This window comes from Schistocerca gregaria, chromosome 6 (genome assembly GCF_023897955.1).
Source record: "Schistocerca gregaria isolate iqSchGreg1 chromosome 6, iqSchGreg1.2, whole genome shotgun sequence".
In the NCBI taxonomy this organism is placed as follows: Eukaryota; Metazoa; Arthropoda; class Insecta; order Orthoptera; family Acrididae; genus Schistocerca; species Schistocerca gregaria.
The window spans coordinates 271,904,600-271,919,623 of NC_064925.1; the positions used below are offsets into that span (position 1 = coordinate 271,904,600).

At 42.9% G+C, this 15,024-nt stretch overlaps 1 protein-coding gene across 1 annotated transcript in view; it reads right to left on the reverse strand.

Moving 5' to 3' along the window:
* The window catches only part of LOC126278843 (odorant receptor Or2-like), an 84,522-nt gene extending 71,321 nt beyond the window's left edge, over positions 1-13,201 (reverse strand). The window contains exon 1 of the mRNA XM_049979119.1: positions 12,872-13,201. Coding sequence (XP_049835076.1) covers positions 12,872-13,201 — 330 coding nt within the window. The remainder of the gene's footprint in view (positions 1-12,871) is intronic.
* Positions 13,202-15,024: the final 1,823 nt, after the last annotated feature.

Here is a 15,024-nt window from a genome sequence, read left to right on the forward strand (position 1 = left end):
CTCTTATCGTGTTGGTATTTGTATCTTTGGCTACGTTTCTGGGGCACAGAACATCATTACTGATGCCTTGTCACAGGCACCTATCAGTTCAGTCACAGGTAGTGAAAAAGAGTGCTGTAAGAACAACCTCAGTCTTTTGTTTCCTAAGAAAGTGGCATTCGAGAGCTTTGTCTCCTCTTGGCAGGATAAGGTTCCTTCTTGGAGAGAGGTAGACGAGAAATGGAATGACAAGATGAATATGATGAGGAAATATTAACTTGTGCAGATTAATATTGTATTCTGATGTAGTAATCCAACTTGATTCTTGTCGAGCTGCATGTGTGCCTGATAAACTCGTCTCGTACATACCTCTCAGTTATGTATACTTAGGTCCCCACAAATTTTTTAGCAAACTGTGTGACACACGTTACTTTAATATGAATAAGAGCATCCGTTGTGTACTTGCTGTGTGAAAACTGTGTCAAAAATCTAAGCTTCTCTTCATTTCAACTAAGGCTCCATTGTTTACTATAGTCAAAGTAAGATTGAGAAAGTTGACCCTTTGGTTGAGCCGGCCGGAGTGGCCGAGCGGTTCTAGGCGCTACCGCTACGGTCGCAGGTTCGAATCCTGCCTCGGGCATGATGTGTGTGATGACCTTAGGTTAGTTAGGTTTAAGTAGTTCTAAGTTCTGGGGGAGTGATGACCTCAGAAGTTAAGACCCATAGTGCTCAGAGCCATTTGAACCTTTGGTTGCATATCAAGGACAAATCAGGGTTTTCCTTTTCTATTTGCAGCAGTTGAGCATCCATCAAAATGTATTTCGCTACCTCTACCACGCGAAGCTTGTGCTAAGTCAGTGTCTGTAGCAATTGTGAGGCATTTCTTACATGAAGCTGGTCATGTCGACAAGATTATATAAGGTAATGGACCTCAGTGTCATCACCCTTATGTCACTGTAAGGCAGAAACACTCTCTCCTATACCGCTTCGAATCTGTTGCAGCAGGTGGTGAAAGATTTGAGAAATCTTTGCAGGTTATAATCTCATCGGCGTTGTAAGACTTGGGACCAGTATTTGATTGATTTTCAGAATGCCTTGAATGAGCTACCCAACGACTTTCCTTCACTGTCTGCCCTCTTTATACTGAGAAATAAACAGGTGCTACACAAGTAAAAGAGGTAACACCATGCCCGATGCAATGATGGTTCATCTGGTACTCTCAAATATGAAGAAGGCGGCTGAGAAACGTAAGAGTTCACTACATTCATGAGTGAATATCAAGGAGCCACGTGTGCGACAGAAGTTATTGGTAAGGTTCTCACAAGAGAAAGTCTCTCAAACGTAAGTTTTTCTTGCTGTGTAAGAGCCCATTTCATATTCGGAGAGCTGTGCATTTAAATGCTGTTGAAGCATAAATGTTATTGACGTGCAAATTGCATAGGGTGCATCGTGTGGCAAATGTAAAACTGTTCCTTGAGTTACGCGAACAGTAAAAGTATGTGTTCATTTATACATAGAGAAAAGGACACACATTAGAAGACTGGTAATTATGACAGTAGTTGAAGTTGTAATGTACACAAATGTAGGAAAAGGACATCCACGAGAAGATTACTAATTGTTAGGTCAAGTACATGTTGTAAATTTGCGATTTTTCAGTGATACTTCTGTGCAGAAAAGTATGACTAAAGTGTGTGAATTGATATGAATTAAAAAGAATCTTGGTTTCAACTTATTCGTTTACTAACAACGCGTTTCGCCTTCGCCGGACAACTTTCTGATTATCTACATGGATACAAAAATTAGGGTATGGTCCTAACTTGCACGATTCTAAATGTGAATAAAGCCTTTTTGTTAAGAAACTCCCAGTTAAACGATAGAATAGTTGTTTATTAACGGTAAGTAGAAGATATATTTATAATATTCGATGGATCTGACACGGATGTTTGTAGGTTAATAACTTAATTTAATGGCTTACATCTCATCCTGTCCTTTACCCATGAAGTTATAAATCATTATGGGCGTCTTAACTGTTTAGATTTACGATTGCAGTGCCAGAGCAATACTATTCATTTTGATATATTTATTAGCCAACAACCAAGACATGTTTCATCACGTCGACCATATCTGTACAAACAAAGTTTCTGTAGATAAATGACTTACCGCATCTGCTACGTCCCACTCAGCTCTTTGTATATAAGCTAAATGTTTATTGTAGCTACTAATGGCTATAACCCACGGATGGCAGATACTATATAAAAGAAAATTATCAGGTAGCAGGAGCAATACACAATCGAATCTTCTGTCGCCACCACAGAGATATATCAAGCTTCAGTCTGTGAGAAAATTATCATATCAATTAGCTTAGTTAACCGAGAGTATCGATGCTCATGTAGCTTTTTCACTGCATAATAAGGTCGAGTGAAATCTTACGTGTATAATGAGTTGCCTGCTAAAGATTGGCATTCCTCCTCTGGGGTTTACGAATTGAAATGCAATATCTGTCATAAATTAATGTATACTGATCAAACTGGAATAATTTTAGAACAAGATTTAGCGAGCGTTTGTCAGCCAAACAAGATCAAATAAATCAGCCCTCTATATTTGTTGAACACTTGAAGACTGCACGGCACCGGCCACGCACGATTGATGATCTCTGCATCCTACAATGTGCTCGGAAAGGCCAAAAGCTGAATTTATTGTAAGAGTTGGAAATCCTTATGCGTACGTGAATGGTCGACGAACAATTTCTCAAAGATCAGCTCGCTAGTAAAAATCAAGGCTATTATGATTAGTGACGTCAGTTTTTAAATTTTTACATAAATTTCGTTGTGCTCTTTCGATGGGTTGCATTTCAGTTTTATTAATTCCCCCCCCCCCTCCCCCCCCCCCCCAAATGATTCATACTTACGGTTTTATTTAGACACTGCTGATGTTACTATTTTATCAACTTGCGGTAATTTTAAGTTTCCTTTATGGGCGACGGTGTTCTGATTAATTATAATTGCTTACTTTCGTTATGGTGAACCAACCATTTTTCGAACGTTTTGTAACCATTAAATATGCTGACTGTCACATAACTGCTTTAAGGGCCACCTATGTGCGCCCTGTACACACATTGCATGCAAGCCTCATTCCATTACCCTCCTTTGCGCCCGCTTCACACTGCTGCCGTAAAGTAACTGCGGTATCTCTGTCTGTTCTGTTTAAAAGTGTACCCTTCTTTGTGAGTGTGCTCCTACCAGTGCACCATTTTGATCTGGTGGTAGACTTTATTAAAATACGTTTTCTACAACTTGCTTACTTATTTAGCGCTCTATCCCGCGGTTACGTGATACTCTATTCGATGTTTTTGACTAAGTATCTACGGGTTCGTGTGATTCGATGAGGGCTTCAATCAAGCACAGAGTTTTAGTCTAGCACACAGCCGTTTTGTTGTTTGTAATATGTCGTAAAGAGACTATTTTAAGGTCAGTTACAATTCCTTAATCACATTTAGCAACGTGCAAGCTGGGACCATTCCATAGTTTTTGCTTGTTTTGTTATCCTTGTAGAAGACAAAAAGCGTTGTTAATAAAAGAATAAGTTGCAACGAACACTGTTTTTAATTCATATTATCTACATATGGCTGCTGTGCCAGAAGGCCTAGTGGCATGGAAGAAATTTTTGTGTGAAATGAGGTTGAAATGAAAGGCAAATTTGAAGTGTGTGACATCGAAACAATAAAATTTTTAGCACACGAATGTGCTGCTAAATCTGTGTGAATAAAGATGGTACATTGGTGAGTGCTTTTCTGTTGACGATTGTTGTGATTCTTTCTTGTTAGTGTTATATAGTGTGCATGTTCGCTGCCATATATGCATCCATCTACATACATACTCCGCAAGACACCTCGCGGTGCAAGGCAGAGGGAACCACATACCACTACGAGTCATATCATTTCCTGTGGAGCCAAGAAGTTAAAGACAGTTGTTGTTATTACATATATATGTGGAGGAGGGTACAAGGACTACATACTATTTTTGTTTTAACCAGAATTAATTTTTCACTCTGTAGCGTAATGTGAGCCGATATGAAACTTCCTAGCGGGATAACACTGTGTGCCTGACCGAGACTCACAAGTGCTGTACCGACTGAGCTGCCCAAGCAGGACTCACAACCCGTCCTCACAACTTTACTTCCGCCAGTTTTTCATCTCTTATCTTCGAAATTTTACAGAAGTCCTTTTGCTAAACTTGCAGGACAAGCTTTTAATCTGCCAGGAAGTTTCATACCAGCGAAAGCTTCACTGCAGAGCAAAAAAATCATCCTGGAATCATTTTCCAGCTAAGCCATGTCTCCGGAATAAACTTTCTTCCAGGAGTGCTGACCCTGCAAGTTTCGAGGGACAGATGCTGTCAGGCATGGAACGTAGGAGGTGAGGTACCGTGGGAAATGAAGCAGGACGGGTCGCGTATCGTGCTTGGGTAGTTCTCAGTCGGTAGAGCACTTGCCTGAGAAGGGTAAAGGTCCTGTTTTCAACTGAAGATCCGGCATGTAGTTTTAATCTTACAGGAAGCTATAGCTTTTTTCTCTAATCTTAAGCAATTTCAACGACTAGTCCATTTTCTTTTTCGCACTAGATTTAGAAGCCTTGTGGGTGCAAAAACCAGTCAAAGGTCTGCTAGAGTATTTCCCATTTCTCCAACTGTGTGGTGCGTAAGGTACTAAAGGTCGATACTCCCTTTCAAACTCGACTTCAGGTCCGAAGACAGCTAAGCTTCCGAAAAGAAGACACGGCGACTGTTTACATACCTTTTTTTTTTTTTTTCTTCCATTCATATCCTGGTATCGAAGGAGTGCCCTACTCTGCGGTACGTCACATCGTTCTGCCAGGGACGGGCAGTAGTTGGTCTGCATGCTCTCTTTCGTGTGTCTGTGAGAAGCCTGAAGTCTATTCAGTGAAGGTGTCTAGTTTCTGTACATTAATCACTGCGTCGTAGATTGGAGTGGCCTGAAGCTGCTGTCTCCATTTTGCCAGCAAGGAGGACATTTCGGTACGACTTGGTCCGGTGTACCTATGCTCTCCAGTCACAGCTACCTTGTTTGTGTTCTGGATTCTGTGTACATATTCCAGGTAGAAACTAGTTCCTGGCAGTATGTCTACAAGATCAGTGACTGGCTCAACGTGCTCCATTTGGAGCTTCACCCTGATATTCATTATATACTGTATGATTGAGATGTGCTTATCAATATGAGATCCTAGAATTTCATTTACTCCATGCCGTTTGTTTTCCTTCATGCAGTATGCGCCAGCTGTTTCGCTGTACACAGATCAAGAGGCCGTACTTCAGTTACTATTTGAAATGCGTCAGTCGATGTTGAGCCAAATGCTCATCTTATGTGTCCCAGACCCACCTGTAGCAACTCGTAGATGATTACACCGTCTAGAGCTATCAAATTACGAGGATGTTGGATACTACTTTCACCCGTTCTTCCAAATAGTTCCCGACATTTTCTGTGGCAAGAAGAGCGTGGAATTATGCGATGGTATTCCAGAGTATTCGTCAACTAGGAATGTGTAGGTGTACACTTGTGAACACGGCAGACCTCGTGTACGAAGATGGGAGTCTACGCAACAACACTTGATCAGGAAGAATGTTGGAATTAACACCCTGCTTCATGTTTATGCTATCCTGAATTCATGGACCAAAGTCATTATACTTCATTGAGCCGATGGTGCACCCGACGCCAAAAGCACAGTCCACACAACTAGTCCGGTTCTGTAGTTTAGAACTTAAAAATTATTCATAACCATGTAACCCATTTCAGAAATTCAGCTAATTAGGCACTCATAGGGCAGCTCCTGCTAACCATCTGACTTTGCAGAGTCTATTGAAATTGGAAATACTTTTGCTTTAGGAGTGTCTCAGTTGCCAATCATACGTCACCTGTTTCCAATGGATTTGTTCTATTGTTCTATAACAGTTCTAAGATGTTTACTGTTACCGGTCACTATTTATCTCCACGACGCGTTTCGAAAGTTTAAACCTCCATCACCAAGTGAATTTATATTTGTTAGTATAAAATATGTGTACTATGTACCATTTTTGGAGGTAACACAAAACACAAATGCCATACTAAAAAATGTAAATCCGCGTAATGGAGGAGGTTGAAAGCTTCAAAACGCGTCGTGGACATAAATAAATAGAGACTGGTAACAGCAACAGTCATGTTAAAACCTAACCTAAAATGTTCGCATTTTAAGATATAACAATTCTGTTACATTTTCCATAGCTTCTCCATACTGTGAAACTGGCTGCAGACAGTAGATAAGACTAGCTTAGCACTAGATGGAGCAGGTACATCACTTCTTTTCCACTAACGTAAGCGAATCAGATCGTTCAAATTTTGGTTTAAACTTAATTTTTTGTTTTAATCAGTGAAGCTTAGATAGGATGCAAGAATATCAAGCCAGGAAAGTAAGCTTGGAACCCTGTTAACATAGAAAAATTCATCTAAGAATATGGGTGTGTCGACACCATACTCATCAACAAGACATAGAAGAAAGAACAACACTTGGTCACCGAGAATTTTGATACGAACAGTCTAGTTCATGGCCATCCTACCCTGAAAGCATGGACCCAAGTCTTGGTGTGAAACACATCCTCAAAACATTACAGAATTATTTGCTGCCTAAACTACACACGGTACGTTAAATGATTATTGAGCCGATGGTACACACGACTCTGTGTGTTGGTTTGGAAGATTTCTCATATTATACTCACTCAGTCGTCATCCTTCCTACAATACTAAACTCAAGAAATGTGAAGAGTCCATATTAACACAGACAATGAAAGTAATAACACAGGGTATTTGCATTTCTGAAGCAGAAAAAAACAGCTTTAAGAAAAATACTCAGTTCGTCATTAGTTCTAGGAAAGAATACCACATTAATCAAGTCGAACAGCACATTCTCTCCATTGCATCTGTCACAACATGTATTTAACTGGCCTCAAATACCTATAAGCCACAACATAATACTGCTACATAATTTGGTAAATTACTCTAAACATAATAGGTAAGAAATCACTGAATAAGTATCAAAATCAAACGCAGTCACGTGTCACTTTGATTTTGGGGCGGTCCTCAGTTCCTACGGGGAGTTAGTGAAAATAGTGAAGCCTGCTGGCGTCACTTGCGGGTTGCAAGCTGAGCTCATTATGCTACCTAGAGACGATATGGGCACTTCAGTTTGGAGCTGAGTGGAGGGCCTCAACAAGATGGTCCGCCGATTGTGTGACCATCATGGCTGCAAATTTTTGAGCCTGACTCATGGAGTGGAGAGTTGTAGGACTACCATTGATAGGCTAGAGTTCCGCTAAACGAAGGAAGCAGCTATTCGTGTAGCAGAGAACGTGCGGAGAGCAAAATTATCATTTTTGTACGATCAAAAACAAAGGGAGATCTCTATAACTATGGCGCTGGTGTAGACTTCTTTACCGCCATGGTCTGCTCCCGTGGTTCCCGCTATTTTATTGTGTATTTTAAATGTGACATGTACAGATTTTAACCGTGACAAATACATATTTTAACTATGTATTTTTAGAGATAAAAGTAAATTAGAAAAATCTACTTAATACAGTATGTGCATATGTAATGTAACAAATGTACCAGACGCCACCTGTCGGTAATAGTGATATAATTAATATAAATGACGTGCATTCTACCAACCAATTTAATTTGACGTAGCATGTGAAGGTTGCTGTGTGTGGACGGGTTACTCCTGTAACACAAATTGCTGGTACGTTCTGGTACATTGGATGTTGATCGTATAGGATGAAAAAGGTTAGCATTTGTGAAATAGTAAATAAGTATCATTGTCAAGGATGAGATTTTCACTCTGCAGCGGAGTGTGCGCTGATATGAAACTTGCTGGCAGATAAAAACTGTGTGCCCGACCGAGACTCGCACTCGGGACCTTTGCCTTTCGCGGGCAAGTGCTCTACCATCTGAGCTACCGAAGCACGACTCACGCCCGGTCCTCACAGCTTTATTTCTGGCAGTATCCGTCTCCTACCTTCCAAACTTTGCAGAAGCTCTCCTGCGAACCTTGCAGAACCAGCACTCCTGAAAGAAAGGATATTGCGGAGACATGGCTTAGCCACAGCCTGGGGGATGTTTCCAGAATGAGATTTTCACTCTGCAGCGGAGTGTGCGCTCATATGAAACTTCCTAGTAGATTAAAACTGTGTGCCCGATCGAGACTCGAACTCGGGACCGAACAGGTCCCGAGTTCGAGTCTCGGTCGGGCACACAGTTTTAATCTGCCAGGAAGTTTCAAGTATCATTGTCGTTTCAGATCTGAATACGGTTCTAGAGGAACCGAAACCGTTCATGTGAATAAACATTTTCGCAATCAAGACGGATTATAAGTAATTTTTTACAACCAGTTATTGGAGGTATCCCATTAGACATTATGTCTGTTTTTGCAAAGCTTTCATTTTGGACACTAGTATAGTTAGAAACAATAAATTAGGACGTCATGGATGCTGCGCCAGTTTCTGACGCATTTCAGTGTTTATGACACCAGTCTCCTTAATTATGCATAGTACAAAGATATAACTTTGTAGATACATTGAGCGGAATATATGGGTGCTGTTTGCGAAATTCGTTGGCCATAGAGGTAGTAGCATAGATGTAACAGATTTAAACGTTATATATGATGTGGCAGTTTTCCAGCGTCTCCGCGTTTATGTTGTCATATCTCTAGAACCATATTTCGTAGAAAGATGTAATTTTGCTAGTACATCAGCGGTACATATGAGTATTGTCCGCAAATGTTTGATGAATGGGTTTAGAATGAATAAATTAAAAAGTGATACCCGACATGGTAGATTTATTGCATGAACAGCGAAAATGTACTATGTGCCAAACTTCTCTCCTTTCATCATTTTGTAGGGTTTCTCAGTAAGAAAAGTTCCATAAACATTTGAAATTATGTGCAAAATTCGTTCAAAATCATTAAGTGCTATAAAAGTAAATATGAATAAAACCTTTGTATTCGCATACGTGGGACACAGTTCTTTTTCACTCCCAACCCCGCCTCTTTGATAAAGAGCTGGCTTTCACCCGCGCAATAATTCTTCCCAGACAGTAAGTGATGTGTGTACCATTTTGGGTAAAATCGGTCCAACGGTTTCGGAAGAAATGTGGAACATATATACATACATACACTGAGGTGACAAAAGTCAAGGGCTACCTCGTAATATGATGCCAGATCTCTTTTCACCTGGTGTAATGCAGGAACTCGACGTGGCAGGGACTGAACGAGTCGTTGGAAGTACCCTGCAGAAATACTGAGCCATGCTGCCTCTATACTTGTCCATAATTGCCGAAACATTATCGGTGCAGGATTCTGTGTACGAACTGCCCTCTAGATTATGTCCCACAACTGTTTCATAGCATCCACGTAGGGCGATCATTGTGGTCAAATCATTCGCTCGAATTGTCCAGAATGTTCTTGAAATCAATCGCGAATACTTGTGGCCCAGTGAGAAGTCCTTCGTTGTTTTGGAACGTGAAGTCCATTTCCCGTCAATGATCGGTTCAGTTGGAACAGAGGACCCAGACCATTCCACGCAAACACACATGTAATCGCCATCTGCTTCCACAGGGCCTTGTTGGTAACTTGCGTCCATGGTTTCGTGGTGTCTGCGCAGAATGGAACCCTATTATCAACTCTACCCAACTCAAATCTGGACTTATATGACGAGGCCACGGTTTTCCAATCGTCTAGGGTCCAATCGGTATGATCACGAGCCCAGGAAAGGTGCTGCCGGCGATGTCGTGCTGTTATCAAAGGCTGCTGTAGCCCATTAACGCTAAATTCCGCCACACTGTCGTAACGGATACGCTCGCCGTATGTCGTTATTTCACACAGTCTTACTTGCCCGTTTGCACTGACCGCTCTGCACTAATGCCACTGCTTTCGGCCGTTAAATGAAGACCGTCGGCCGCCGTGTTGCCCATTGACAGAGGAAATGCATTAAATCTGGCATTCTCGGCACACTATTGACACTTTGGATACCGGAATATTGAAATCACCAACGCTTCCCGAAATGGAATGTCCCATCCGTCTAGCTCCAATCTCGAAGTCTGTTAATTCCCGCATGTGGCCATAATTACGTCGAAAAACCTTTCACATGAATCACCTGAGTACAAAATACAGCCCTTGAAATGCAGTGCCCTTTTATGCCCTGTGTAGGCGCTACTGCCAGTATTTGTATACATGCATGTGTGACTTGTCACCACAGTGTAAGTTACTTACGTACACACATCTATATAATACAGGGTGACAGAGAATAACGGGAATGTTTGAAATGTGTAGTGGCAGCCACGGGCAGGTGGTAGCGGTGCTGGTTCGTGACAGTTAGCGAGTAAACAGTCCACCATTCCAGTAATCATGGATCAGTGGATCGGACAACAAACTGCGTTAGTCATACAAATGTTTTATAAAAACAACGATAGTTTGGTAGCGGCGCAGAGTGAGTTTCGACGTTTTTACAATTTAGGACGTCATGATTCCGTTCCGTTCAAACACGCGATAAAATGTTGGATTAATAACTTTGAAGAGACTGGATCTGCCTTCAAGAAGAAACCAACAGGACGACCAAGCAGTGTGCGTTCTTCAGCGAACATTAATGTTGTACAAGAGTCTCTCTTATGGAACCCAAAACGCTCGACTCGCAAGCAAGCAGCTGTGGTTGGAATGTCCCGGCAGAGTGTTCGCAGAATTCTTCATCTTGATTTAAAATTTCATCTATATAAACTACAGATGGTGCAACAACTGAAGGTCAACGATTGCAGGTTACGATTAGGTTTCTGACAAGAAATGATAAAAAAATAAACAATGACGATTAATTTCTAAACAAGTTGTGGATGTCAGATGAGGCATATTCACATCTCACAGGTTATGTGTATAAACAGAACTACCGTTACTGGGTAAACATAAATCCAAATGACGTTCATGAGCGCCCTTTACACGCTAGTAAAGTGACAGTATCCTGTGGTGTTTCATTACATGGGATTATCGGACAGTTTCGCAAATGAACAGGGAAACACAATAACTGTCAATGAGGATCGTTACATGGAGATGTTACTAACTTTCGTTTCACCTGCATTGAATGAGTTTCCAAACGTTCAATTAACATGGTTTCCACAGGACTGAGCGACATCACACATTGCACGGCAATCACTGCCATAAGTGCGAGAATTGTTTGGCTACCGTGTGATCTTACGATTCGATAGCAGTCCCTCGTCCCCTAGATCGCCAGATTTATTCGTTTGTGACTTCTATCTTGTGGGGCTAACTCAAGAGCGAAATCTACATGATTCGACCAAGAACCCTGGATGAGCTAAAACAGACAATTCGCTATGCAAGAGACAGTATCGCAGCTGAGATGTTGCAGCGGTCAATGAGGAATCTCAACAGCAGATTCCACTAATGTGTTTGCTATACCGGAGTCAAGGTGGCCAGTCGTTGTGGCAACGTGGTTCCAGGCGCTTCAGTCCGGAACCGCACTGCTGCTATGGTCGCAGGTTAGAATCCTGCCTCGGGCATGGATGTGTATGCTGTCCTTAGGTTAGTTAGATTTAACTAGTTCTAAGTTCTAGGGTACTGATGACCTCAGACGTTAAATCTAATAGTGCTCAGTGGCATTTGAACCATTTGAAGCCATGGGAGCCCCTGAGGGCCAGCAACCCCTAGTACACCACAGAGGCATACCAAACGCATCATGGTAAACACCGGATATTTACATACAAGATAATGGAAATAGACATTCGGGGCACCACTTCCTGCAGGGGGAGCTCGAACCATGGCCTGCAGGAAGTATCACTACGCCAAAACCAAGTGGCTGGAGACAGCCACATGGCTATAACCAGCCCCCAAGTTCAGTTCACGCCGGATGCCGACCTCGTGGACTGCGACCGTTGAAGATTACGTCTTCGTCTCTGAATTGGCCAGTTACTAGTGTTTGTAAGTGTTACCAAGAACCTTTGTGGAAAATTATAAGTGGACTTTTGTTGGCCTCAATTAGGAGACTTTTACTGGCATCATTTTTGTTGCCTTTGGTTTGTTGTCCAATCATCAACCTTGTGAACTTACATCAATAAAAGTTGTGTTTGCGAAGATTTGGTAATTGTCAGTCACAACCGTATTCGTGCAGGAGGATACCATCTAAAAAAATGGCTCTTAGCAGTATTGGACTTAACATCTATGGTCATCATCCACCTAGAACTTAGAACTACTTAAACCTAACTAACCTAAGGACATCACACACATCCATGCCCGAGGCAGGATTCGAACCTGCGACCGTAGCAGTCACGCGGTTCCGAACTCAGCGCCTAGAACATCGAGACCACCACGACCGGCAGGATACCATCTAAAGAGCGTAATTTTTTTAAAAAAATGATGAATGCCTTCAATGTTTCGTAAATGGAAAAGTTGTAAGGTTTCAGTTACTATGAAAGCAGTTTGTTTCGTTCATCATTTCTAGTTTTATTGGATTGTGGAAATATTGACGTTTTTGTGTTCAAATGTGTGTGAAATCTTATGGGACTTCGCTGCTAAAGTCATCAGTCACTAAGCTTACACTCTACTTAACCTAAATTATCCTAAGGACAAACACACACACCCATGCCCGAGGGAGGACTCGAAGCTCCGCCGGGATCAGCCGTACGGTCCGTGACTGCAGCGCCCTAGACCACTAGGCTAATCCCGCGAGGATTGACGTTTTTCTGTGTACCCTGTATGTATGGGTTGGTGAGTTTAATCAACTACAAAGATGAAACGAAAAAGTTATAAGTACAGACATGGAAGTTGATTGTAACGGAGTACGTAGGTGGAGCAGACCTGTAGCGCCATAGCGTGGAAGCGTCGCTCCGTCACAGCGACGTGTGCGAGGCGGAGCAGCCAGGTGCCGGCGGTGTTGAAGAAGCAGAGGGCGCGCGTGAAGCGGTCCAGGTCGGCCGTGCCCTCCAGCAGGATGACCGCCGCCTGCGAGCAGACGAACAGCAGCACCGACACCGCCACGACGGCGTTGCGGGCGTAGAAGGCGCGGCTGGCACGGCGGCCGGCGCGCGGGTGGCGCAGAGTGCCTGTCCAGTGCAGCAGCCGCAGCAGGTACTCCAGGTCGCCGCCGCCGCCGGCGCCGTGCTCTGACGTTGCCGTAGCGGACTCCATACCACCGCGCCTGCATACACGCTGCAGTTGTAGTTGCGCTCTACCAAAACTACGGTTCCGATATTTTAGTTCAGTATATAAACTTAGAGAAATCTTTGGACAATATTGGCTAGAATACTCTCTTTCAAATTCTAAAGATGGCAGGGGTAAAATACAGGGAGCGAAAGGCTATTTACAATCTGTACAGAAACCAGATGGCAGTTATAAGAGTCGAGGGGCATAAAGGGAAGCAGCGGTTGGGAAGGGAGTAAGACAGGATTGTAGCCTGTCCCCGATGTTATTCAATCTGAATATTGAACAGGCAGTGAAGGAAAAAAAATAAAAATTCGGAGTAGGTATTGAAATCCATGGACAAGAAATAAAAATATTGAGGTTCGCCGATGACAATGTAACTATGTCAGAGACAGCACAGGACGTGGAAGAGCAGTTGAACAAAATGGACAGTGTCTTGAAAGGAGGATATACAGGGTGTTTCAAAAATGACCGGTATATTTGAAACGGCAATAAAAACTAAACGAGCAGCGATAGAAATACACCGTTTGTAGCAATATGCTTGGGACAACAGTACATTTTCAGGCGGACAAACTTTCGAAATTACAGTAGTTACAATTTTCAATAACAGATGGCGCTGCAAGTGATGTGAAAGATATAGAAGACAACGCAGTCTGTGGGTGCGCCATTCTGTACGTCGTCTTTCTGCTGTAAACGTGTGCTGTTCACAACGTGCAAGTGTGCTGTGGACAACATGGTTTATTCCTTAGAACAGTGCATTTTTCTGGTGTTGGAATTCCACCGCCTAGAGCACAGTGTTGTTGCAACAAGACGAAGTTTTCAACGGAGGTTTAATATAACGAAAGGACCGAAAAGCGATACAATAAAGGATCTGTTTGAAAAATTTCAACGGACTGGGAACGTGACGGATGAACGTGCTGGAAAGGTAGGGCGACAGCGTACGGCAACCACAGAGGGCAACACGCAGCTAGTGCAGCAGGTGATCCAACAGCGGCCTCGGGTTTCCGTTGCATCTTCGGTCCAAATGACGACAACGTCCACGTATCGTCTCATGCGCCAGAGTTTACACCTCTATCCATACAAAATTCAAACGCGGCAACCCCTCAGCGCCGCTACCATTGCTGCACGAGAGACATTCGCTAACGATATAGTGCACAGGATTGATGACGGCGATATGCATGTGGGCAGCATTTGGTTTACTGACGAAACTTATTTTTACCTGGACGGCTTCGTCAATAAACAGAACTGGCGCATGGGCAGTCCCATCGTCCCTGCATCCTCAAAAAGTACTGGTCTCGGCCGCCATTTCGGCCAAAGGAATCATTGGCCCATTTTTCAGATCCGAAACGATTACCGCATCACGCTATCTGGACATTCTTCGTGAATTTGTGGCGGTACAAACTGCCTTAGACGACACTGCGAACACCTCGTGGTTTATGCAAGATGGTGCCCTGCCCCATCGCACGGCCGACGTCTTTAATTTCCTGAATGAATATTTCGATGATCATGTGATTGCTTTGGGCTATCCAAAACATACAGGAGGCGGCGTGGATTGGCCTCCCTATTCGCGAGACATGAACCCCTGTGACTTCTTTCTGTGGGGACACTTGAAAGACCAGGTGTACCGCCAGAATCCAGAAACAATTGAACAGCTGAAGCAGTACATCTCATCTGCATGTGAAGCCATTCCGCCAGCCAGACACGTTGTCAAAGGTTTCGGGTAGTTTCATTCAGAGACTACGCCATATTATTGCTACGCATGGTGAATATGTGGAAATTATCGTACTATAGAGTTTCCCAGACCGCAGCGC